The sequence below is a fragment of the Equus quagga genome, chromosome 17 (genome assembly GCF_021613505.1).
Source record: "Equus quagga isolate Etosha38 chromosome 17, UCLA_HA_Equagga_1.0, whole genome shotgun sequence".
Classification (NCBI taxonomy): domain Eukaryota; kingdom Metazoa; phylum Chordata; class Mammalia; order Perissodactyla; family Equidae; genus Equus; species Equus quagga.
In genome coordinates this window covers 5,648,648-5,671,545 of record NC_060283.1, presented here as the reverse complement: position 1 = coordinate 5,671,545, position 22,898 = coordinate 5,648,648, and the positions used below count along the sequence as shown (strand labels likewise).

Here is a 22,898-nt window from a genome sequence, read left to right as displayed (position 1 = left end):
CTCGGGGATGGCCGGGGCAGGGTGTGCGGGGGTAGAGTGTAGACAGGTGTCAGAGCCACTGACCTCAAACTCCTCTGCAATTTTGGGTCCCTGCAGGAAGAGGCGGGTATTGAGGCTATCCAGGGGGCCAAAGGTGGCAGTGAAATCCTTGAAGTGGGCAAAGACATCAGGGTATATGGCTGCCGAGAGCACATCCTCTGGGGTCACCTCCTCCCCGTGCCGCTCTGTCAGCTCCTTCTCCAGCGCCTGCAGATCCAGGGGAGGGAGGGAGGCTCCGGGCCGTCCCTCCACCCTTGGCAGGTCCTTTAGAACCTGGGGAACAAAGCTGTGGGTCAGGCCCGATTCCTGCACCAGCCCTCACCCTCACATCGTGCTGGGCCTTCCCTACCTTAGAGCGAAGGGGCTCCGGGAACCCCCCGTGCGGGATGCCAATGTAGCCCTGCAGGAACTCCACCACGGAGCGGGGGAAGGACAGCTCCTCTGCCTGGGCTTCGGCCTCCGCCCGGCTCAGCCCATTCTGCACCATGAACTGGGCCAGGTCCCCCACGATCTTGGAGGAGGGTGTCACCTGAGGAGAAGGGCCCTCGGATTAGGGTGCCAGGCACCTTATGGAGGCCCAGAGGCAAGGGGAAGAGCACTGGGCCTGGCTCACCTTGATGAGGTCACCCAGCATCTGGTTGGCCTCCACGTAGGCCTTCTTGACCTCCTTGAACTTGGAGCCAAGCCCCATGCTGTGTGCCTGAAAGTGCAGGTTGGTGTACTGGCCCCCTGGGATCTCGTTCTCATATACGTCCGAGTTGCCAGACTTCATGGTGGCCGTGCAGTCAAAGGCCGCATACAGTCCCCGGGCCCCCTCCCAGTACTCACTGTAGTCAAACACGCGCTCCAGGGGCACCCCTGCAGGGAGGCCGGGGGTGGGAAGGCTTGGAGATGTGCTGAGCTCCCGGGTGCTCCTCCCAGGACCCCGGGCCAGCTCGGATCCCAGCTCAGATGTGGGTGATGGAAGGCAAGGCGAGGCAAGAGCATCTAGATGCTAAGATATACCAGACTCCACGGGGGGGCTGCAGCTTTGAGAGGGGAATGGCCGTGGGCTGCTGCTGTTCCTACCTGTGTCCAGGGGAGTCCCTCGGGTACAGGCCACCAGGGCCCCCATGCTAGGCTGTGAAGTCATCCCAGACATGGCGTCAGATGCCACATCCACCACATCGGCTCCAGCCTGGGCAGAGGCCAGCATGGCTGCCACGCCTGCCCCTGACGTGTCGTGGGTGTGGATGTGCAGTGGGAGGTCAGGGAAGCGGTCCCGGAGGGAGCTGACCAGCATGGTGCAGGCCAGTGGCTTCAGCAACCCTGCCATGTCCTGAAGGAAGAGGGGAGGAGAATGAGAAAGACGGTAAGGAGGGGACGTGGTGGGGAGGCAAAGAGGGAGAAGTGGGCAAGGGGGAGACGCCCGGGGGTGGGCGGGCCCAGGCACCTTGATGCACAGGATGTGGGTGCCAGCTCGCACCAGCTCTTCAGCCAAATCCATGTAATACTGCAGCGAGTATTTGGTACGACTGGGGTCGGCCACGTCACCCGTGTAGGAGATGGCGGCCTCCACCACGCCACCAGCGCTGCCTGCCGCCTCCATGCCCAGCAGCAGGTTGGGCAGGTAGTTGAGGGAGTCAAAGACCCGGAAGACGTCCATGCCATTCTCCTTGGCCACCTCACAGAACCTGAGAGGGTAGGAGAGCCCGAGAGTTAGCCCCATCCTACGCCCCCCCAACACATCCTTCTCTGGCTTCTGGCCTACCTGCGGGCCCTGGGGAATGAGGTGGGAGAGTCTAGCCTGGCAGGGGCACAGCACCCACAGAGCCAGTGTCGGGGAAACCACCGTGCGGACGAGGCCTTCTCCAGGGCAGCCTGGGCTGGGCAGCGTTGCCCCAGAGCATCCAGCACAGAGCAGAGCTGTCCAACACTAGTCACGTGCGGTGCAGCTTGGTCTGCCCAGGTCAGAGAGGTCAGCTGGGGACCCTTTGCTTTCCAAAGGAGTGGCAGGCCGAGGGACAAAGAGCACTGGACAAGGAGTCCTGAGGCCTGGGTTCCAGCCCAAGCTCTCCACCACATGGCCTGGGACAAGTCACCTGCCCTCTCGGGGCCTCCACTGCCCCATGACCTAGAACCCTTTCTAGTTCCTGAACTATAATTCTGCACTTAGCAGCCCCCCTAGGGTGCAGCCACTGAGAGACTTGGTTTTGAGCCAGCAGTGGGGGGCAGAGGCCACTGCAGTGTGGCCTAGTGCCCACCTGGGCACGCCGTGCACCATCTGCTCACCACCCCCAGGCTCACTTGAAAACCACATTGTCGGGATAGTTGGTGTAGCCCACGGCATTGGCCCCCCGCAGAAGCATCTGGAACGGGATGTTGGGGATGAGCTCGCGGAGCTCCTGCAGCCGCCTCCAAGGGCACTCATACAGGAAACGCATCGCAACGTCAAACGTGGCTCCTGCACAGGGACCGAGAGGCCTAGGTCAGCCCCACATGTCCCAGAAACCCCACCACGCCCTGCAGCTCTGCAGCCTGAGCCTCGGGCCCAAACACCTGGCCCTGATCATCTTCAGGGTCTCGAGTTCCCACCCCAACCCCTGCAGACTTTCTCCTTCGCTGATCTCTCAGGACAGCTCAGGCTCACTGTGTCCTCTGCACCCCCTCTCGCAGCCTTCCCCCTGCCCCCGCCCCAAATGCTCTGTGCTAAAATTAACCAACAGGCTGGTGTCTCGTCTCCGGCCCTGAGCTGCCTGGGTCTCTGTGATCTCATGCCCAGCACCAGGCCTGGCCAGAGTGGGCACCAGTCACTGCTGAACAAATGAACACTGTGCCTTGTTCAGTTATCACTGATTCCATCAATGTTAACATCTCCAGCCTCTCCTAGAGAGTCCCCAGGGGCCTGGCTACACCATGGGTACCAGATTCCTTCCAGGTGCTGCCCCACATTCCAGCCCTCCTCCAGCCTACCTCCCCAGTTCTCTATGCTGAAGAGGTTGCTGAAATTGTGGGCAACATAGGGGGCGATCTTTTTGAGATCATGGGTTCGCACACGAGTGGCCAGCAGTGACTGGTGGGCATCCCTGAAGGTCGTGTCCATCAGCAGCAGCCCCTGGTGGTTCCGCACTGCTCGAGCAAAGCCCTCGGGCCCCTCCCGAAGCAGGATGTCTCTGAAACCAGCCGGGGGTGGGCCTAGGGCAGACCAGGGCATTAGCACCCATCCTGCAGGTGGCAGCCTCCTCTGTCTCCCCCCAAGTTGGCAGAATGAATCTCACTTACCTATGGGCACCGCAGGGACAATGGGGTCCGTAGGGCTGGGGCTGGCCTTGACGGGGATCGGGGTGGTCGGGCCATTCACCATGACATGTCCTGGGGAGACAGTGGGCGTCAGGTCAGGGCAGGCTGGGCAGAGTCTGAGTTGAGGGCAGGAGTGAGAGTAGGTGGGCTCGGGGGTGGAGGGATTCCTCCAAGAATCCCGGTCCTCCAGCTGGCCCCTGTCCTCTCCAAAGCCAGGGCCTCCTGGGTCCAGGCAGTGGGGACCTATTGAGGGCCACATGGATGGAAAAGGTGGGGGGGGGGGGGTTCTCTAAGATCGGGAGCAAGGAGGGGGGGGGGGGGGGAGAGTGAAGCAAGGGAGGAGGGTGCAGGACCAGACTGAGGGCAGGGGGCACTAGGAAGCAGTGTGGGCAGGGGGCCAAAGCGAGGCATCTGGGAGGGGAGAGAAGGGCATTCTCGGGGCCGGACCGAGGTAGTGCAGCAGCTTCTGGGCCCGGTTCTGTGCGGGCCGCAGCTGGAATAGCTCCGGGTTCTCGTCGATGAACTGGGTGTCCACGGTGCCTGCCAGGAACTGCTGGTTGTTGAGCACATTCTGCAGGAAGGGGATGTTGGTCTGCAGGACAGAGGCGGGTGGGAGCGTGGATCAGGAAAGCGGCTGAAGGTGTCACCCTGGGCCAGCATAGCTTCCCAGGTTCCCCAGGATTCCGTGCTGAGGTTCAAGGCCTCGCGTGGAGTGGCATTTCCCCATCTCCTCACAACCCCCTGGCAGAGTCCCCTAAGCTGTCAGGGGGCTGAGCCTGCTTCCTCCCTCCTTGCTCACCTAAGGCATGCGCTGAATCCCACCTCCTCTTTCCTCAGGGACCTGGGAGCACGTCCTCCCCTCCACACAGCCGAGCAAGTGGATTAGGCCTCTCCCACAGCACCGTGGCCACGCTTCCGCCCTTCCAGCCACGATTCTTGAGAGGCCCCTGCCTTCAACTCCCCCCACCCCCTACACACGCAACAGGCGGCCACACTGATCGTCTCACCAAATATTCTTACACGATGTTCTCCTGTCACTAAATTCAGCGGGCGCTGTCCCACCCTCTCGCAAACAGCTCCTACTGGGACGTTCTCTCCCTGGGCTGGGCTTCCAAGACATCATGCTCTCCTCCTCCTCCCTAGTTCCCACTGGGGCCTCCTCTCCCGGCTGCAGGATGGCATCCTCAGGGCTGTCACTGGGCCTCGCCTCACACAGCACACTCTCCCTGGGGCCCCTCGTCCCAGGCCTCCAGCTTGAGCCAAGACCCGACTGTGGAAATGCCTCCTGCGCACCTCTCCTGCGCGTCCTTCACACAAGCTCATCACGTCCAAAACTGGCTTCCCTCCCCCAGGCCGCCTCTGCCTTCTGGTGGGCTTCCCTGTCTACCCAGTTACCAACCCTACACTCCATCACCGTCACCAGCTACCCCCCTGTGTCACTGGTCCAGCCAGATGATCCATTCTACAGTGGCCATCTCTAGATCTGACCTCTTGTCTCGAGGCCACGCCTCCTGCCAGGCTTCCTCATCACAGCCACTTCTAGCCACGCCACACACCTCCACACCTCTGCACCTGCCTGGAAGCTCTTCCTGGAAGTCGGAACTCAAAGATCCCCTTTGTCCTCCCCACCCGCCCTCACAGCAGAGCCACGCGCTCCCTCCGTGGGATCAGCGGTTGCTCAGCTCCTCCCTTGGTCTCATCATCTTTTGCTTGTCTGCATTCCTCACGCAGCTGGGAGCATCTTGAGGGCAGCAGGGGTGCTGTCTGAGGTCCCTGGGTCCGCCTGCTTTGTGCACAAGGACTCTCAGTTCTGCTGATTAAACGCTGGATGACAGCATGGAGCTGGGGCAGGGCAGTCCAGCCCAGAGGCCGCGTGGGGCCTGGGAGCCAGCGCTGAGAGATGCCCCATGACTGCAAGGCCACGAGGACAGAATTTCAGACTGTGCGCGCCTGTCCCTTCAGAAAAGGTATCTCTGTTTGTCACCCATTCATGATCCCTGCTGGCACCTTCAATAGGGACTCCAGGCACAGCATGAGCTGCTCTGAGAGATGCTACCTGTCCCCCTAGGGCTCCTCCTGCCTGGAGGCCAAGATGGGAAGAGTGTCTCCCCCACCAGCGTCCCATAGGCGGCCACTGCAGAGTGAGACCCAGTCAATGCGGCCTCATGCCTGTCTGGTGTGACAGGTCTGCCTGTCTGTCCTGAGTCTGATCCCTGTCCCTCCTAAAGAGATGGGGACATTTCACCTGGGCCAAGGCATGGCACTTGAAAAGAGAAACACAGCGAAACCACGTAAAGAAGCCGCATAGGGGTGAGAGGATCCTCTGAGGTCTCCTCTGTCCCATCCTGCGTTTCTCTTCTGTAGACCCCTCCCCCTCCGTAATTCTGGAGGGTCTGTCATCTCCTCTGTACTGTAACCCCAACTCCCAGCACAGGGCTGCGTGTAACGGATGCTAGTAAACGTGTGTGTAGAGTGAACGAAGACATTTTTGATGACGAGAAGAGCAACACAGAAGGATCTCATGCCGCTGAGCAACACACTCAACCAGAGCTAGGATCCAGCACCTTCATTTCACAGAGGCGAGAGCTGGGGTCCCGGAGCAGCAATGCTAAGAATGGCTGTGGGCTCCCAGTGGCCAAGCCCCTCATGGCTGCATCACTTCTTCTCCCGCCCCTATCAAGTCCCTAAGTACACACAGTAGCCCTTGGCCCAGATGAGGAAATTGTTTCAGTGGTTAAATAACTTGCCCCGGGCTGCCTACCGTATCAGGCAGGATTAGAATTCCGGCTCTTCCCCTGAGCTCCTACTGCACCCAGCCCCTAGGAATCAGGTCTGGAGGGAAGGGAAGGGGGCAGGGGAGGACCCAGGCAGCCTGAGGACTAGGAGACACCAGGGGCAGGTGGTGACTTTTCCTGTCTGCCAACCCCGTGGCCCACTGCGAAGGAACAGGTGCGCGACCTGGTTCCGAGCCCTCAGCGCTGCCACCCAGCCCCGGCTCTCGGAGGCAAGAAGCTGGGAACTCACACCGGGGCCCCTTTCTCAGCCGAGCCGAGCTCGTGTCCGTGTCCCCGACTCCTTCCAGGGAAATGGCCCGGCAGAGGCAGAAAGGAGTGGGAGTAGCCGCCGCCCGGCGAGGACCACTGACGCACAGCTTCAAACAGCGTGCCACCGCCGGCCTGCTGGGAAACGCGCGCAGACCAATCGGGCCCGAGGCGGAGACCGGTTGGTTCCTGAGCGCCGGGCGGGCGGGCGGGGAGCCTGGAAGTGGGAGGGAGGGGCAGGCAGCGGGGCGGGGCACGGCGCCAGCCCGGAGGCCGAGCCCTCTCGGCCCCACCCACGGCAGCCTGCCGGGGGCGTCGCCCCAGTCCGCCCCAGGCCCCTCCAGGGCCCCGTGCCTGTTGGGGACCATCCACGTGACTCGGTGATGCAGAACGGTTGTGACCTTCAGCGTGTGTCTGTGAATGTGAGGGTCCCAGCAACAGTGCGGGTTTGCGCCCAGCCCCGCCTGTGGGTGCGGGGACGTGTGGGTGTGTGGGCATGTGTGGGTGTGTTGGGGAGGGTGCCCAGCGACATGTGACAAAGACTCCCGTCTCCGGGAGATGGTGAAGGGGCCCGCGAGCTGGCGCTTTGTCTGGCTGTCTGCAGAGTGACGGTTCGCGCAGCGGCGGCGGCGGGCGCCCGTGCGGTGCAGGATGCCGGGGCGCCAGGGCGGCCGGGGGCGCGCGCGCCTGTGCCAGGGTGAGTGCGCTGCGGCAGCACTGGGGGGCCGCACGGCGGGCCCGCGCCAGCCAGGGCCTTGGGCGTGACCAGGAGCCACCCGTGGGCGCTGCAGTGGCCGCGTGTCCCCGTGACCTCGGGAGCCGGCCCGGGACGGGGTGGATCCCCGCGCGCCCCTCCCCGTCCGCCCTCCACGTGCGTGTCCGCGGAGCGCGTGCTCGCTGGCGCGCACCCGCCTGCTTGTCGCCGCCGTCGCCGCCACCGCGAGCTGCGCCGGGAAAAGGTGCCGGGAACGAGTGAGTCGGGGCCGCGGGCCCGAGCGCCATGGGCCGGAGGGTACGCGGCGGGCGGCCGGTCAGCCCCGGGCCTCGCCCCCGCGGGAAAGCCGCCTGGAGTCGGCGAGGGCCGGCCGGGCCCACGGGGAGGCCGGCCCGCGCCCCCTGAGCTACAGACACCAGGTGAGGGGGCCGCGGGGTACTGCGCGGAGGCTGGCCAGGGAGGGGCGAAGGGCCACAGGGTTGGGGGGGTGCCCTTCCTGGCGGGGGAGGGGATGGCGCGAAGGGAGGTGCTGGCGATTCCTGGAGACGCCAGGGAAAGGAAGTTCCAGGACCCTCCCTGCTCTTGTGGCCACCTCTGCTTCCTGCCTCATGGCCTCACCTTGTCCCCAGAGCCTAGACTCCCCCTAACTGCTTAGGAAATGTGATCTTTACTCAGGGGGGCCTGTCCCTGCAAGCCCCAGCCTTCCCTCAACCCTGGGGGACCCCTGCGGCCTCTGACCCTGACCCCCTCCAGGCCAGGCTCTGGAAGCTGGGCCCTGGGCACAGTGAGCCTGCACTAGCCCCACCTGTGCCTGGGCTGTGGCCCTTCCCCACAGGGCGCTCGCCATGGCCCCACCGCTCCTGCTGCTGCTGCTGGCCAGCGGAGCGGCCGCCTGCCCACTGCCCTGCGTCTGCCAGAACCTGTCCGAGTCGCTCAGCACCCTCTGTGCCCACCGAGGCCTGCTGTTTGTGCCGCCGAACGTGGACCGGCGCACGGTGGAGCTGCGGCTGGCCGACAACTTCATCCAGGCTTTGGGGCCGCCAGACTTCCGCAACATGACAGGGCTGGTGGACCTGACACTGTCCCGAAATGCCATCACCCGCATCGGGGCCCGCGCCTTTGGGGACCTGGAGAGCCTGCGCTCCCTGCACCTGGATGGCAATCGGCTGGTGGAGCTGGGCACCAGCAGCCTGCGGGGGCCCATCAACCTGCAGCACCTCATCCTCAGCGGCAACCAGCTGGGCCGGATCGCACCAGGCGCCTTCGACGACTTCCTGGACAGCCTGGAGGACCTGGACCTGTCCTACAACAACCTGCGGCAGGTGCCCTGGGCTGGCATCGGTGCCATGCCTGCCCTGCACACCCTCAACCTGGACCACAACCTTATCGACGCACTGCCCCCGGGCGCCTTTGCCCAACTCGGCCAGCTCTCCCGCCTTGACCTCACCTCCAACCGCCTGGCCACACTGGCGCCTGACCCGCTCTTCTCCCGGGGGCGCGACGCCGAGGCCTCGCCCGCCCCCCTGGTGCTGAGCTTCAGCGGGAACCCCCTGCACTGCAACTGCGAGCTGCTCTGGCTGCGGCGGCTGGCCCGGCCCGACGACCTGGAGACGTGCGCCTCCCCGCCAGGCCTGGCTGGCCGCTACTTCTGGGCAGTGCCCGAGGGCGAGTTCTCCTGTGAGCCACCCCTCATCGCCCGCCACACGCAGCGTCTCTGGGTGCTGGAGGGCCAGCGGGCCACACTGCGGTGCCGGGCCCTCGGTGACCCTGCACCCACCATGCACTGGGTGGGCCCTGATGACCGGCTGGTGGGCAACTCCTCCCGAGCCAGGGCTTTCCCCAACGGGACCTTGGAGATTGGGGTGACAGGCTCTGGAGATGCAGGGGGCTACACCTGCATTGCCACCAACCCTGCTGGCGAGGCCACAGCCCACGTGGAGCTACGGGTGCTGGCCTTGCCCCACGGCGGGAATGGCAGCGCTGATGGGGGCCGCCCGGGGCCCTCGGACATTGCTGCCTCAGCCCGCACTGCTGCCGAGGGAGAGGGGACACTAGAGTCTGAGCCAGCCGTGCAGGTGACAGAGGTGACCGCCACCTCAGGGCTGGTGAGCTGGGGGCCGGGGCGGCCAGAAGACCCCGTGTGGATGTTCCAAATCCAGTACAACAGCAGCGAGGACGAGACCCTCATCTACCGGTGAGGGCGCATGGGCAGCCCCGCGGCCCCCGCTCCAGCCCTCCAGGCGCTTCCGCACGCCCCTCCTCAGCCTCGGAGCCGCCTGGGGGCGCTGGGGCTGCAGGGGGAGAGGAGATGGGAGATGCTGGGAGGAGGCGGGTGGGCCCCACCAGGGCCGGGGTGTGGCTGAGCAAGCACAGGGGCCGGGTCCACACGTGTCCGCAGATTCTGCCCCTGGCGATGTGATCCTCACTGCCTCTTCAGCTTGTCCTGGGCCTGTGTCCACACACACACCTGTCTGGCCCCTTGCACTGTCTCCAGTGCCACACACGCATGCCTGTCTTGGTTTTTCTGCCTGCTTGAGTGAACAAGGCCCATGCGGTCCTAGGGGAGCGGGTGTTCAGAGCTGGGATCTGGGAGCATGCTGAGGGCAGTGGGGGTGGCCTGTGAAGGGGGCTTCAAGGCTGTGTGAGGGTGGGGGCCGGGGCCTGGACCCAGTGCCCAGGTTCTCACCGCCTGCCCTTGCCCGCAGGATCGTCCCAGCCTCCAGCCACCACTTCCTGCTGAAGCACCTGGTCCCTGGTGCCGACTATGACCTCTGCCTGCTGGCCCTGTCACCCGCCACTGGGCCTTCCGACCTCACAGCTACCAGGCTGCTGGGCTGTGCCCACTTCTCCACACTGCCAGCCACGCCTCTGTGCCATGCCCTGCAGGCCCATGTGCTGGGCGGGACCCTGACTGTGGCTGTGGGGGGTGTGCTGGTGGCTGCCTTACTGGTCTTCACTGTGGCCTTGCTGGTTCGGGGCCGGGGGGCCGGGAACGGCCGCCTCCCTCTCAAACTCAGCCACGTCCAATCCCAGACCAATGGAGGCCCCAGCCCCACGCCCAAGACCCACCCGCCGAGGAGCCCCCCGCCTCGCCCCCAGCGCAGCTGCTCCCTGGACCTGGGAGACACAGGCGGGTGCTACGGTTATGCCAGGCGCCTTGGAGGGGCCTGGGCCCGACGGAGCCACTCTGTGCATGGGGGGCTGCTCGGGGCAGGATGCCGGGGGGTGGGGGGCAGTGCGGAGCGGCTGGAAGAGAGTGTGGTATGATGAGAAGGGAGCCGGCCCAGGGCGGAGGGCGCAGAGCAGGCAGCCGCCTGGCCTGGTGGGTCAGCACTGCCTGGGAGTCCCTCCGGGCTGGTTTTACCCTTGGTACCTCAGGCCCCCTTTATGCTTGGCAGGACAGGGGGCCCTTTCCCTGGTTCTGGCCTCCAGACGGGCATAAGGGGTCAGGTCTCTGACAGGTGCTCACAGCCACCAAGGTAGAGGCTGCAGCCACCAAGTGGGAGTCTTGTTTTTCTTTATAATAAAATTGTTGGGGACACCTCAGTGCTAGTCTCTGGTCTCGTCCTGCTAGGCTCCCTGAGAAGGGAGAGGGGGACATGTGGGCTGGTGGAGGCACACACAGGACGGGGCCAGGGCTGGTACCGTCAGCCCCGTGGAGGTGGCCCATGCAGCCTGGGTGCCCTCGGCTCCCTCCTCTGTCCGACAGCCGAGCGCTTGGGTCTGGGGCCTTTTGACCTGGGCGAGCCCAGGCCCAGCCCCAAGAGGACTGTGGTCACTGGGCGCCAAGACCTCTATGCTCTGTGCCAGTGTCTCTGAGTGCAGAGAATGCCCCTTCCTGGCAGGACGGGGCCTGGCATGACGTCCTCATGGTGGCCTGGACATTAGAGCACACAGGGTGACAAGAGCAGGGGGAGACGGCATTGCCCATCAGGGAAAGGGGCCTGGGCTGGCGACATCCTTCTTAGCACAGCTCAGGAGGAAAGTCCCTGTGGCTCCCCATGCTGACAACCCTCTTCATCTCCCTGGGATTTGTAAAATCTCCCCACAGAACTAGAAAACGGCTTGGAATCCCACTGCCCTGCTATCAGCCCAGGACCTCCTGGAAGGTTCCAGTCAGTGCCGCAGGCCCTGGTGAGCTCCCAGCTCCCCAGCTGCTCCACTGACACCCCCGGGGCTTGGCTCTGGGCTTCTTGGGAAAGACTGAGTCGAACCTCCCTCACTGGGCACTGGAGGGGTGCCTGCACGGCCACTGCCCTGCTCTAGTCTCCACCCCGAGGAGCCACAGTCCACGGGTGGCATGCCCTGCTCTGCTTCCTCTGGACTCAAGTCCCTGCCAGCCTCCGGCCCCAGGCCCCGGTTCTGCCAGCCTTCAGAACACTCACTGCTCCTGGGCATCAGCTGGATTGTGTTCAGTGCCCTGAACACAAACCCTCACAGGCCTGTATGGCTCCTGCTCTGTGCGAGGTGCACCAGGTGCTTCAAGAACATGCCAGTGCCTGGACCCCACTGTGCAGGCCGGGTGCCGACCCCCCAGGGCCTGTAATGGTGCCTGGGCCACAGCACATGTGCCGAGGGGCAGGTGGGTGTTCCCGTGGAAGGCCCGCCGTGGTTCAGTGGGGCAGCCCGGTGAGAGCTGGCATAGTAAGGTGTGTATGCACACGTGTGCAGGCCAAGCTCACACACTTGTGGTTTTGCACAGCATTGACACACATGTGCCTGCCCTCCCAGCCCCAGAACACATACCTGGATGTGGCCCAAGAAAGATCCTGGTTTAAATAAATGAAACAAGGTCCTCAATGGAGAAGATCAAGAGAGCCTGAGCCCGCCAGGGGCCTCGGAGAGAGGGCAGAGCAGGCACAGGGCTGAGGGGCGGGGGGAGGGCGGGGCGGGGGGCGAGGAGCTGCAGGGGGACAAGGGCAGGGTTGGTGGGAGGCCCCAGGTGAGGCAGGAGCCAATGGCCTAGTGTGCGTGCACATTTGGGGAGGTCATTGGTACCCCCAGGAACCAAAAACATGTGTCCTGCTGCTGGCTTCCCACCATCCTCCTTGCAGCCCCCATGGCCCTGTCTCCCTCCTCCACCTTCAGGGCTCTAGGGCAGTGGGTACTCGTGAGCCCGCCAGGCTGTAGGACAGGTGGACGTCCCAGGGCCCAGGGGCACCCACAGCAGCCAGCCAGGGTCACCAACAAGGACAACACAGAGCAACAGGGGAGGGCAGGCGAGGGGTGGGGTAACTAGGCCCCCTACTGGGGTCACGGTCGCACTGGCCACCCAGGCCTGGAAGCAGCCCCAGGACACAATGCCAGAAAACCAAGCCCCTGCGGCAAGAAGCAGCCTGAGCACACGATGTCATGACGGTCCCTGCACACATGCAGGAAACGGCCCCTGGCCAGGAGCCCCAAGGCTCCTCCAGGAAGAACGCAGACCCCCAGACCCTGGCAAACAGGTGTTCCCTCTGAGGGGGGCTGAGGGCCTGAGGAACATGGCCACCCAGCACAGGCCCCACGGGCTTACTCCCTCCCTCCCTGCCACGAGCTCTGTCAAGAGGCTTCTGTGCCCACTGGGGCACCTACCAGGACACAGGGCAGGGCCCTGTCAGCCAGGTGCTGAGAGAACAGCACTGCCACCCACCCCAACCCCACCAGCTGAGCCTGGACCACAGGCAGGCCTGGAAGCAGCTGAAAGGAGGATAAAGCGACCAGAGGGCCATCAGCCAGCCCCTCGCAGCCCCCGTGTGCAGCGGGCAGGGGAAGGTGGCCCCTGAGATGGGCGACTATCCTTTGGGAACTCCCAGAAGAGGATGGGGGGTCTGCCTGGGGCCACCCCTCAAGGCAGAGCCCTGCCCTCCCGCTCTCCTCGCCCTGCAGTGTCTGACGGCGGCGTCTGCCTGAGGGAGGCCCACAGACACAGCAGCGCTGGCCTCAAAGACAAGGCAGTATGTGGCTGTGAGCTCATCTCCAGCTACAGACCCGGGGGACGTGGCCCAACCAAGAGGCCAACGGGCACTTTGGTCCTCGCCTGGCAGCCAGGCTGCGAGCCCCCGAAGGTGGGCCCCTGGCCTCCCCGGCCGTCGGCTCGGCATCCCGGTGCAGCCTCCTTCTTGGCTGGCCCTGAAGCTGCCAACCTTCGGCACCTACCAGGCCTGGCGGGGCCGTGAGGGCAGGTGGGGTCTGCCTTTATGCAATGTCACCTCCATGTGGGCCTGCCCTCTCACCCAGCTGTCCCCATTTTCCTGGAATGAAGAACTACCCGGAGAGCTTGTTCAGAACACGGGCTCCAGGACCCCCACCCAAACCTCCGGGGCCAGAATTTCCAGAAGGAAGGCCTGGTGGAACGTGGATTGAACACACGCTCCAGGGGACCTCACCCGAGGGGCAGGACGCAGTACAGGGCTCCCCCGAGCAAGACCCTCGACTCTGGCCAAGGGCCGACTCCAGGAGGCTGCGGGCCTGGCAGCAGCAGCGGCCGAGAGCAGCAGGCGCATCGGCACGCAGCAAAGGGGCAGGAGCGCAGCGGGACGGGCAGGACCGGCGGGCAGGCACGGCCTGCGGCCTCACCTTCACCCCTCGCACGCGGAACTCGGCCAGGGCTCTGCTCATCTTGGTGGCGGCCGTGGGGTGGTCCTTGCCGTGGGCGATGACTTTGACCAGCAGGGAGTCATAGTGCGGGGAGATGACGGCGCCCTGGAAGGCGGAGGCATTATCCAGGCGGATGCCCATGCCCTCTCCGCTCCGGAACACCTGCCGGCAGAGGGGCACCGAGTCAGGAACCGCTCGGAAGCCAAGTCAAGCGCCGGCCCCCAGCAGGCTGGACACAGGCGGGCCTGGCAGGTGCTGAGGGCTGAGCACAAGGGCGCCCACAGGCTCACCCAACTCTGGCTTGTGAAGTTCTGCTTAACGTCTGCTAGCAAACCCAGGGGCACACCGCCTTCTCTAAGAGCCACAGAGTCACTGCTTCCTCCTCCCCGAGCAGAGCTGGCAGGGGCAGGACACGGGACGGGGAGGATATGCCCTGCCAGCCCCACCCTCAGTGCTGAAGAGCCCAGCAGAGCACGGAGAGGGGCCCTGGGCGGGCAGGAGCCAGCCCTGCACCTCTGTCCCCAGGGCCAGATCCCAGCGACCTTCCACTGCCTGCCTGCCCAGCCCGCCTGCCTTTCAGATTCATTCATTTGTTCACTCGTTCATTCTGCAGCGTGTGCCCACCATGTGCAAGCACTGAGGACAGAGCAGCTAAAACAGAGTCCCTGCTGGCAGGGGGCTCCCGGCCTGCCGGGCAAGGGGACAAATGAGGAAATGCAGACCGGTGACAGGGACGCAAGCACGGGAGCAAGGCGAGGAGACGAGGCAGGCCAAGGGGGTTTTGTTTTTAGTGTGTACAGTGATGGGGCGGCCTCAGTGTCCCCCCATTGCCGCCTTCTTCAAAAAGGGAAAATGGGGGGAAGAGGGAGACAAGGCCAAGAAGGGACGGGCGAGCAGCTAGGAAATACTCGGACAAGGGAGGGGGCCGGCTGTGAGGAGAGACGCAGGAAGCCGGGGTGCCCGTGCCCACACGCCTGCCCGCCCACAGAGGGCAGCAGCGGGGAGCATGATGGTCAGAGAGACCCTCTTGGGGATGGACTAGGAGAGGCTGCGGGGGACAGAGGTTCAGGGTCTCTGGGGGCAACTAGCACACACATGTACATCGTGATGGGCACAGGAGGGGGGTGAGCCCCAGCAGGGGAGCCTGCCCCCGGGGCGGGGGACCCCTGTGAGGCACAGGTGAGGGGATGGGGAGCAGGAGAGACAGCCCAGGGGCTTGGGACACCCATTGCACCATGTTTCCGCTTCTGAGGGACACAGGCCTGTGTTCAATAAAAAGGAACTTAATAAAATATTTAAGGGTGAGCACTCAGCTGTGAGCAGGAACTGTCGGCTAAAAATACCCTGTGGTCACCCAGGCTCGGCGGAGCCGGGCGTGCAAGTGGAGGTGGAGGTGGAAGCAGTGGCGGTGGCGGGTCGCAGGGCTGCCCCTTCGGCTGAGGGCAAGGAGTCAGGGGCCAGCCCGCTGCACAGCACTCCGGCCTTGGGGCTGGCTCCCACCTACAACCTGGATCCTTCCAGAAACAGAATCCTGGCAGCAGCTCTCTGCCTCAAGCCAACCAGTTCTAAGCGGCTTTCAGGATCCAGACAGCTCCCCTTCCCTCCCGATGTCTCAGAAGCCTGGAATCTGTCTCAAAATTACCCCAGCCCTCCTCCCTGGACGGGAGCAGAACCTGAGCCCCGCACACGTCCCGCTTCCTCGGGGGCTCAGGCCAGATGGGGAGGCAGTAAAAGCAGCAGACCTGGCAGCGGTGCTGCTGACACGCAGGATCCAGAGGTAATCTTAGCCGGCGCGAGACAGGGGCCAGGGGCCAGGCACCCCGAGCAGGCCAGAGGGCCCCGCCCGCTGAGCAGAGGGGAGAGAGATAGCTTTGGGGCACCTCTGCACGGGGAGGGGAGGTGCAGGAAGCGCTGGGGGGGCACAGGTCCAGTGGCAGGGGAGCCTGCCCAGCCCACCTTACCCTCGCCATGCCCTCAGGCCCCGGCAGCCCAAGCCTGCCTCTCAGGCTCCTCCCTGCCCTCCACCACCTCCCCCTTTCATCTCCCATGGGGCCCCTGGCTCAGCACGCCCCCTCCACCAGCACATCGGGGCCCCAGTACTTTGCTGCACTCCCTGGGTCCTGCCGTGCCAGCCACCCCCCCTCAGACTGCAAGCAGGACAGAGGCCAGCAGTACTGCTCCGTGTGCCCCTGTGAGAAGAGAGGAGTCAAGGGCTGGGCCTCATCTGGGGATCCTGCATTTGGCTCCACCTCCTGGTCTGCTCCCTGTTCCGCACAATTCACTCCCTGGCTTGCTAGCCTGTGCATGTGGCAGTCTCCCCCCTCTCCCACCCCACCCCGTGAAATGCTCTCCCGGCACTCTTGGACAGTGCACAGCTCCCATGTACTCTAAGCCAGCTTCAGCCCTGCCCACGTGAGGGTTCTCCCTCACTGCTGGGCCCATGGGCTCCCTCGTGCCCCTGGGAGAAGCTGGCCCAGGAGAGTCTGCACACAGCCCGAGACCAGCAGGCGCCCCGTGGGACGTGGGCCTACCTCGATGCGGCCCGTGTCCGGCTGGAAGCTGCGTGCGGGGTCCTCGGTGGTGACCCGGCACTGGATGGCACAGCCATTGATGCGGATGTTCTCCTGCCGCAGGCCCAGGTCGGGCAGGCTCCGGCCCTCAGCCACGTGGATCTGGGCGTGGACCAGGTCCACACTGCAGGTTGGGGAGAAGGAGCGGAGCGTGAGGCAAGGGATGGGTGAGGAGGGCAGTCCACACGCAGACACGGCCGGGCCCAGCCTGCCCTGCCCCTGCCCGCCCTTAACCAGCTGCGGCAACCAGTCGGCTCCTCCCGACCAGACCAGCAGCCCCTGCCCTGCACCGCCCGGAGCTGGGAACTCTGCTCAGTCTGAAGAGGGGGAACGGGGCAGCTCGAGGGCCAGCTGAGACATCTGCGTGGACCTGCTCTGGCACCTCCCCCAAACCGCCCCTCCCCACACTCTGCCCTTCTTCCTTCCTGAGGTCTCTCTGTCCTGCCTCCCCCAGACCCCCCCCTTATAAAGCCTGGATTTGAAGCCTCAGATGCCCGTTCTTAGAGCGGCATGTGCTACACTGCGGTTTGCAAGAGAACGGGGTTGTGAGGGCCAGGCTCGCGGAAATGGGGACTACAGCAGTTGGAGGGTCCACACAGGTGGGTGCTGTGGTCGGGACACCATCCTCCCAGGACCTGTGCTGCAGCTGGGCTTGTGCCCAAGACCACCCCACCCCCCCCACCCCGAAAATCTGAGAGCACAGAGCTCTCCAAAGGGGCTTGGTTTTATAAGCTCAGCCTCACTGACTGCCACGCTCCTAAGGACAGCAACAAATCCAAGTGGAACAGCTGTTAAGAAAAAACACTTAAGGTTTAAAATTTATTGTCACTGAGGCTTGTGGTAAGGACAGCCTGGAAACTACGCTGGCAGATCGTCCTCAGTGTTCCGTATTTCCTGCTAAACCGCTTCGTAGTAGTAATGCTGACTACTGTGTATTGCCATGTCCACATGCCATGGACGCTGGCTGTGCTCTTTCCAGGCTTTATCTCTATAATAATGCTCAGAGAGTCACTGTCACTCCCACCAGAGGAGGAGCCTGAGGGTCAGAGAGGCTGCAGCTCACCCAAGCTCCACGCAGCTAGGGATCTGGGAGGAACCTGCTCCTCAGTCTGTGTTCTGGGTGACATAAAACCCCTGCTCCCAAGCAAGCAAAGACTTCTACGGTTAACAGAGCAGGCTCACAGCGGGCAGGCTCAGGATGGATGACAACTTTACAGCAGCGTGATGGGAACAATCTCATGGAGCCAGAGTATGGAGCGTCCACCTCGACTCAGTCTTGACCTCGAGAGAACGAGGAGTCCGGGGACCTCCGTGCACCTGCCAGCCAAAGGCAGGCACCCCAGCAGCATCCTCGATCTCAGGTGGGGTCAGGGGTCAGGGAAGGAACTGTCAGGAAAGTTCCATGGTGAGACAGACTGGCCCAAAGCCAGAGCTTGACACTTAAATGGCTCAAAGTATCTTCCTTGAAACAATGAAAGCCCATTTAATTGTTTATAAAATGGGCAGATTTTTAAAATCTCTATACTCGATGCTTGTGGGAGAAGAAACTGGTACAAACAATCTAGAAAGCTGATTAGGCGAGATGCCGCTCATCCTTTGATCCGGTGATCCCGCTAAAGGGGTCTGTCCGCGGGACTCTTCAGAGGCAGAAACAGACTCAGGGACAAAGATGCTAACTGACACGCCCTCAACAACCACAAAGCTGGAAACAACCTAATTGTCTAATACCAGAGCACTTATTCGTAAATAAGTTATGAAACACACAGATGACAGAATAGTATGCAGCCACTAAAAGTATCTAGAAAGAATAACAGCCTGGGGGAATGTCTTCAACAAATATTAAACTTAAAATATAGAATAAAAATTCTATACAAAACATCTCAATTGTCTCAAACTATTTATATAGTACAGTAAATAAAGACGGAAAGAAACCAAAACATTTAGAGTAGGCACAGGCAATACAGCACAGGGCTGGACAGAGACCAGCTGTGCGACCTTGGGCAACTCTCTTAACCTCTCTGAGCCTCGGTTTCCTCATCTGAGAAACGGGGACGATCGGCACCATGCCCCAGTGCACCTGTGAGGTGCAGCATGCAGCATGGCACAGCCAGGAGCCTCCTCAGCGTCCAATTCTGAATCGTTTCTATTTGCTCCTTTGAACTAACTCTTACAGTAAACGTGTAATGCTTTTATAATACTCTCCATAAAAAGTAGGTATCTGGATCCCTCACTGCTCTCTACCCCAGTGGAGAGTGAGCTGAGCTCCCGGCCGCCCGCTCCCTAGGAGCCACCTGAGGTGGATGTCACACAAAAGAGGGAAGATGCCCTTCCTGGCACCGCCCCCCGCTGTCGGCAGCTGCTGGGCTGCCCACCGAGCCCCCGGCCCTAGCCCGAGTCCCATGCTCACTCGGTGATCTCCTCGGTGACGGTGTGCTCCACCTGCAGGCGGGAGTTGACCTCGATGAAGTAGTGCTTGCCGTGCTTGTCCACCAGGAACTCCACTGTGCCCGCGTTCTCGTAGCCCACCTGCGGGGCAGCCGTGTAAGCAGAGCGTGGTGATGCAAGCCCGACAGAGACTCAGTCCCACCCACCGGGTGGGTTCCATATAAGAGACTGCAGCGAACCCTGCCCAATGGATGGCAGCAGCCCGCCAGCCCTGCCCCGGGGGGCGAGCATCCTGAGCCCATGGCTAGGCCCCTGCCTGGCCGTCTCCCCCAGGACTCCACCAGGAGCCTCAGATGGCGGCACCCAGCTTGTCTGGGAAGGGACGTGAGCAGAAGCTCCCGACCGCCCCAGACTCGGCGCCCTCTCCCCAGCACAGGCCCCACCCCCATACACCCGGCCTCTCCTGGACCCTTCTCGTTCTTAGAGGGTCTTCAGAAAGTTCCCCTCTACTCCGTCATCACCTCTGTCTACTACTCAAAGAGACGCCATCTGAGAGGAACCAAGAGATGATGGCTCTAACTCAAAATTCAAGCCTAATTCTAGTTTCACTTCTGGTCCCACGAAAACCACAAACTAGACTTCAAACGGCTCCCTTCGACCTGTTCTGGATGAAACACGGCCTAAGCCAATGAGTCAGACCAAATGCAAGGTGTGAATGTGCCTCGTATGAAGCCACCAAAATCCGAACTCTAAATTAGACCCTACCAACACCTCCTATTAACCGCTGAGGCCCCGCCGCAGAGCACCGACCCCGGCTTTCAGTGTGGGGCAGGTTAGTCATCCGCTGTCGCCTCTTCTGGGCCCAGGCTGCCTGAGAGGTCTGAGGGAGCACAGCTCTGGATGGAGAGCAGGACCAGAGGCCCACCTGGTGGCCAGAAGAACTGAGAGAAGGACCCCTGCTACAGGTCTGGGGGCAGGTCACTGCTCGGGGAGCCAGCTGCTGTCTCCCGCCTCCACACCCCAGCAGAGACTGGCCAAAGGAGGACCTTAGGAGCAAATGGGTTGCAATAAATGTGACATAGGGGACAATTAACACTGAGTGAGAAAGAAACGCCTTAATAATGTTGCTTTATCTTGATGGGATCCACAGAGTCTCATCCCTTTTCTTCTGGGGTTTGTTGGTGCCATGCAGAAGCTCAGTCTGTGCAGAGGGGGCTGAGGGAGTGGCTGGCGACCTCTTTCCCTCCCTCTTCTCAGCCTTTCTGTTCTCCAGGCTTGGGCCTCTGGGCCTGGCACCTCTGCTGTCAAACAGCAAGGATCCCAAGGACCCCGCATCAGCCCTCTGTCCACCAAGAGAGTCCCTCCCCCGTCCTCCCAGAGCCGGTCTCCCTGGGCCTCCCTGCTCCCCAGCAGGCACCCGAGTGACCCCTGGCCACGGGGCCTACGCCTGCAGGAGCTCAGAGCAAGCCTGCAGGAACAGGCTCCCTGTCTCCACATGGGAGACTGTCCCCGAGAGCCCCTGCCCTTCACCTGCTTAGCAAGTTTGACAGAGTCGCCTGTGAGCCGGGCCCGAAGCTGGGGGTCCAGGTGGGCCGCAGGGGCAATCTCGACGACTTTCTGGTGCCGCCGCTGGATGGAACAGTCTCGCTCATACAGGTGCAGAATGTTCCCGTACTGGTCCCCTGGGGTGGAAGGTAAAGCGGACTCAGCTTCTGCTGGCATTTGAACACCTCCGAAACGCCCAACAACCCCACACAAGCACTGTGGCCAGTCAGGGCCTGCTCCCAGCAGTGATGGCCAGCCAGGACAGAAACTGTCACAGCCGAGGCCTCGAGGCCCTGACCAGCCCGGCCCCCACAGCCTGCCTTCCTGGGGGAGGGTCTTCCTGAGGCAGGCTCCTGGAGCTGTCCCGAGGGCCAGCCACCGGGAGCCCAGAAGGATGGAGGCCTGCTCCGCTCCTGCCTCGCACTGTAGCCCCAGCAATGCTCCCCACTCACCCAGGATCTGCACCTCGATGTGGCGCGGCTTCTCAATGAACTTCTCCACAAACAGCGCCCCGTTCCCGAAGGCGGCCAGAGCCTCCGAGTAGGCCCGGGTGTAGTTGTCCTCCAGCTCCTGGGAGGGCAGGCGAGCCGAGCAGACCTTGAGCCCGCAGCTCTGCCTCTCCGGCTGCAGGACCCCCGCCCACTCCCAGAGCCCCGGGGTCTGCTCTGGGGGCCTCCCAGCCCTCCCTGCTCTGCTCTCCGGCTTCTGCTCACCTCGTAGCTGTGCACGACCCTCATGCCACGCCCCCCGCCCCCATAGGCAGCCTTGAAGATAATGGGGAAGCCGTAGGTGTTGGAGAACTCATGGGCCTCATGCAGGGAAGTGATGGGGGCGTCTGTGCCGGGGACCACGGGGACACCTGTAGGGAGACAGGCACGTGTGGGGTCTCTGTAACAGGCTGGAATCCCTGCTAAAACCCACTAGCCCCCTTCTCAGACAGCCCCTCTTGAAGAGCTGCGTGGCCCCCCTATGGCCTGCCCACCAAATTCACCTGCAGAGATGGCGATGGCCCGGGCTTCCACCTTATCTCCCATCTTGCGGACCACCTCTGGGCTCGGCCCGATGAACCGGACCCCCGCATCCTGGCAGGCTTGGGCAAAGTCTGCTCGCTCTGACAGGAACCCGTAGCCAGGGTGCACGGCGTCCACGTTGTTTTCCTGGGGGCAGGGCCGGTGAGAAGGGAGGAACGCCCCTCACATCCTGTCCCACAGGCCCTGACCAAACCCTGTGGCTCCTGCACCTCCCCCAGCTCACTTGCTCCGTTCGCTCATTCATTCCTTCATTCATCTGTTCACAGAGACTTACTGCTGGCTGGCATGGAGGGCACATGCACAGCACAGGGAAGGCTCAGGACCCAGTCCTGGCCCTCAAGAGGCCGCCTGGCCCAGCCGGCTCACCTTGGCCACCTTGATGATGTCTGGGATGTGCAGATAGGCCTGCACAGGGGCGAGGCCGCGGCCGATGAGGTAGGCTTCATCCGCTTTCTGCCGGTGCATCTGGCCCGTGTCCTGCTCTGAGTAGACAGCCACAGTGCGGATGCCCAGCTCTGTGCAGGCCCGGAACACACGGATGGCGATCTCACCTGTGGGTGGGGGCAACAGGGGGAGAAGTTAGATTCCTAGGTCCTGAGAGAAGCGGATAGCGGGGCAGGGGTGGAAAAGGAGAGCTAAGGTGGGGCTGGCCGCGTGGCCCCTCTCACCATGTGCTCACCTCTGTTGGCCACCATGACCTTCTTGATGGGCTTGTACTCCAGACGCCGGACATTTGGGGAGGCGGCGGGGGCGGTGGAGGTTCGGCGGATGCCCAGGAGCCTCAGGCCCCCATGCACGGTTCGGAACTTCAGCATCTGGGGAGGGAAATCAGAGCCGGGTTAGAGCAGCCTCAGCACAGAGGGTCCCCGGGAAGAGTGAGGGTCCCACCTGAGCCCCACAGCAGTCCCCCAAGGAAGCCAGCACCACCACGCTCAATTGCTGGCCAAGCCCAAGATTCCCTGGAGGGCTGACCAACACAGGAAAAGGAGGAAATTCACACCCACACGGGACCCCCAGCTTACCCTAGTACTCTGTACGCACTGTAATTTTTACAACACTTGAAGTTCTTAAAGCAATTTCAGAGGCCAGCCAGAGGCCCTGTGTGACCCAGGCGTGTGTACTGTCAGTGTCCTTTGACGCCCTCTGCCAGGCACCGCGGTCCCGGCAGCCTCAGGCTTCAGAAGCTCCCACGCCACCCTGACCCCACTGAGGGATGACATGCGTCCCTCCCTCGGGCTCCATCTGGCTGGGCAACAAGGTAACAATGATCTTGAGGGCAAAGCCACATCAACATGACCTCTCAGGAAGCAAGCCTCCGCTTGGGTGAAACACAGAGTCCAACAAACAGCAGCCGAAACCTTCCTTTCTACTGAGGACTATTAAATACATTAGTAATGAAAACCAACAGAGGGCAAGTGAAACAGGCCGGGCACAATATGGTCAATACTGCATGATTCCATTTATCTGAGGTCCTAGAATTGTTGACTTCAGAGAGACAGACAGCAGGATGGTGGGTGCAGGCCTGGGGGATGGGAACGGGGACAGTGTTGAATGGGGACAGTGCTTCCATTTTGCCAGATGTAAAGAGTTCTGGAAATGGACGGTGGGGATGGTTGCACAGCTGTGTGAATGTACTTAGTGCCACTGAACTGTGCGCTTAAAAATGGTTAAGTCGGGGCTGGCCCAGGGGCACAGCGGTTAAGTTTGCACACTC

At 62.7% G+C, this 22,898-nt stretch overlaps 2 protein-coding genes across 11 annotated transcripts in view; one reads left to right on the top strand and one right to left on the bottom strand.

Moving 5' to 3' along the window:
• PC (pyruvate carboxylase) overlaps window positions 1-22,898 on the bottom strand; it is a 90,145-nt gene that overhangs the window by 1,045 nt on the left and 66,202 nt on the right. For all 10 annotated transcript variants that reach the window (XM_046643834.1, XM_046643838.1, XM_046643836.1 and 7 more), the window contains 18 exons: window positions 21,864-21,999; window positions 21,551-21,735; window positions 21,145-21,310; window positions 20,867-21,012; window positions 20,606-20,723; window positions 20,139-20,290; window positions 18,631-18,749; window positions 16,185-16,347; window positions 13,633-13,815; window positions 3,766-3,910; window positions 3,301-3,390; window positions 2,992-3,213; window positions 2,326-2,482; window positions 1,472-1,712; window positions 1,108-1,357; window positions 653-897; window positions 389-568; window positions 64-312 (listed from right to left, as the gene is read on the bottom strand). In XM_046643834.1, coding sequence (XP_046499790.1) covers window positions 64-312; window positions 389-568; window positions 653-897; window positions 1,108-1,357; window positions 1,472-1,712; window positions 2,326-2,482; window positions 2,992-3,213; window positions 3,301-3,390; window positions 3,766-3,910; window positions 13,633-13,815; window positions 16,185-16,347; window positions 18,631-18,749; window positions 20,139-20,290; window positions 20,606-20,723; window positions 20,867-21,012; window positions 21,145-21,310; window positions 21,551-21,735; window positions 21,864-21,999 — 3,147 coding nt within the window. The remainder of the gene's footprint in view (window positions 1-63; window positions 313-388; window positions 569-652; window positions 898-1,107; window positions 1,358-1,471; window positions 1,713-2,325; window positions 2,483-2,991; window positions 3,214-3,300; window positions 3,391-3,765; window positions 3,911-13,632; window positions 13,816-16,184; window positions 16,348-18,630; window positions 18,750-20,138; window positions 20,291-20,605; window positions 20,724-20,866; window positions 21,013-21,144; window positions 21,311-21,550; window positions 21,736-21,863; window positions 22,000-22,898) is intronic.
• Window positions 6,344-10,620, top strand: LRFN4 (leucine rich repeat and fibronectin type III domain containing 4). Its single transcript, XM_046643841.1, has 3 exons — window positions 6,344-7,493; window positions 7,910-9,268; window positions 9,780-10,620. Exons 2-3 carry the CDS (start codon window positions 7,920-7,922, stop codon window positions 10,339-10,341), a joined length of 1,911 nt encoding a protein of 636 aa, XP_046499797.1. The 5' UTR covers window positions 6,344-7,493; window positions 7,910-7,919; the 3' UTR covers window positions 10,342-10,620.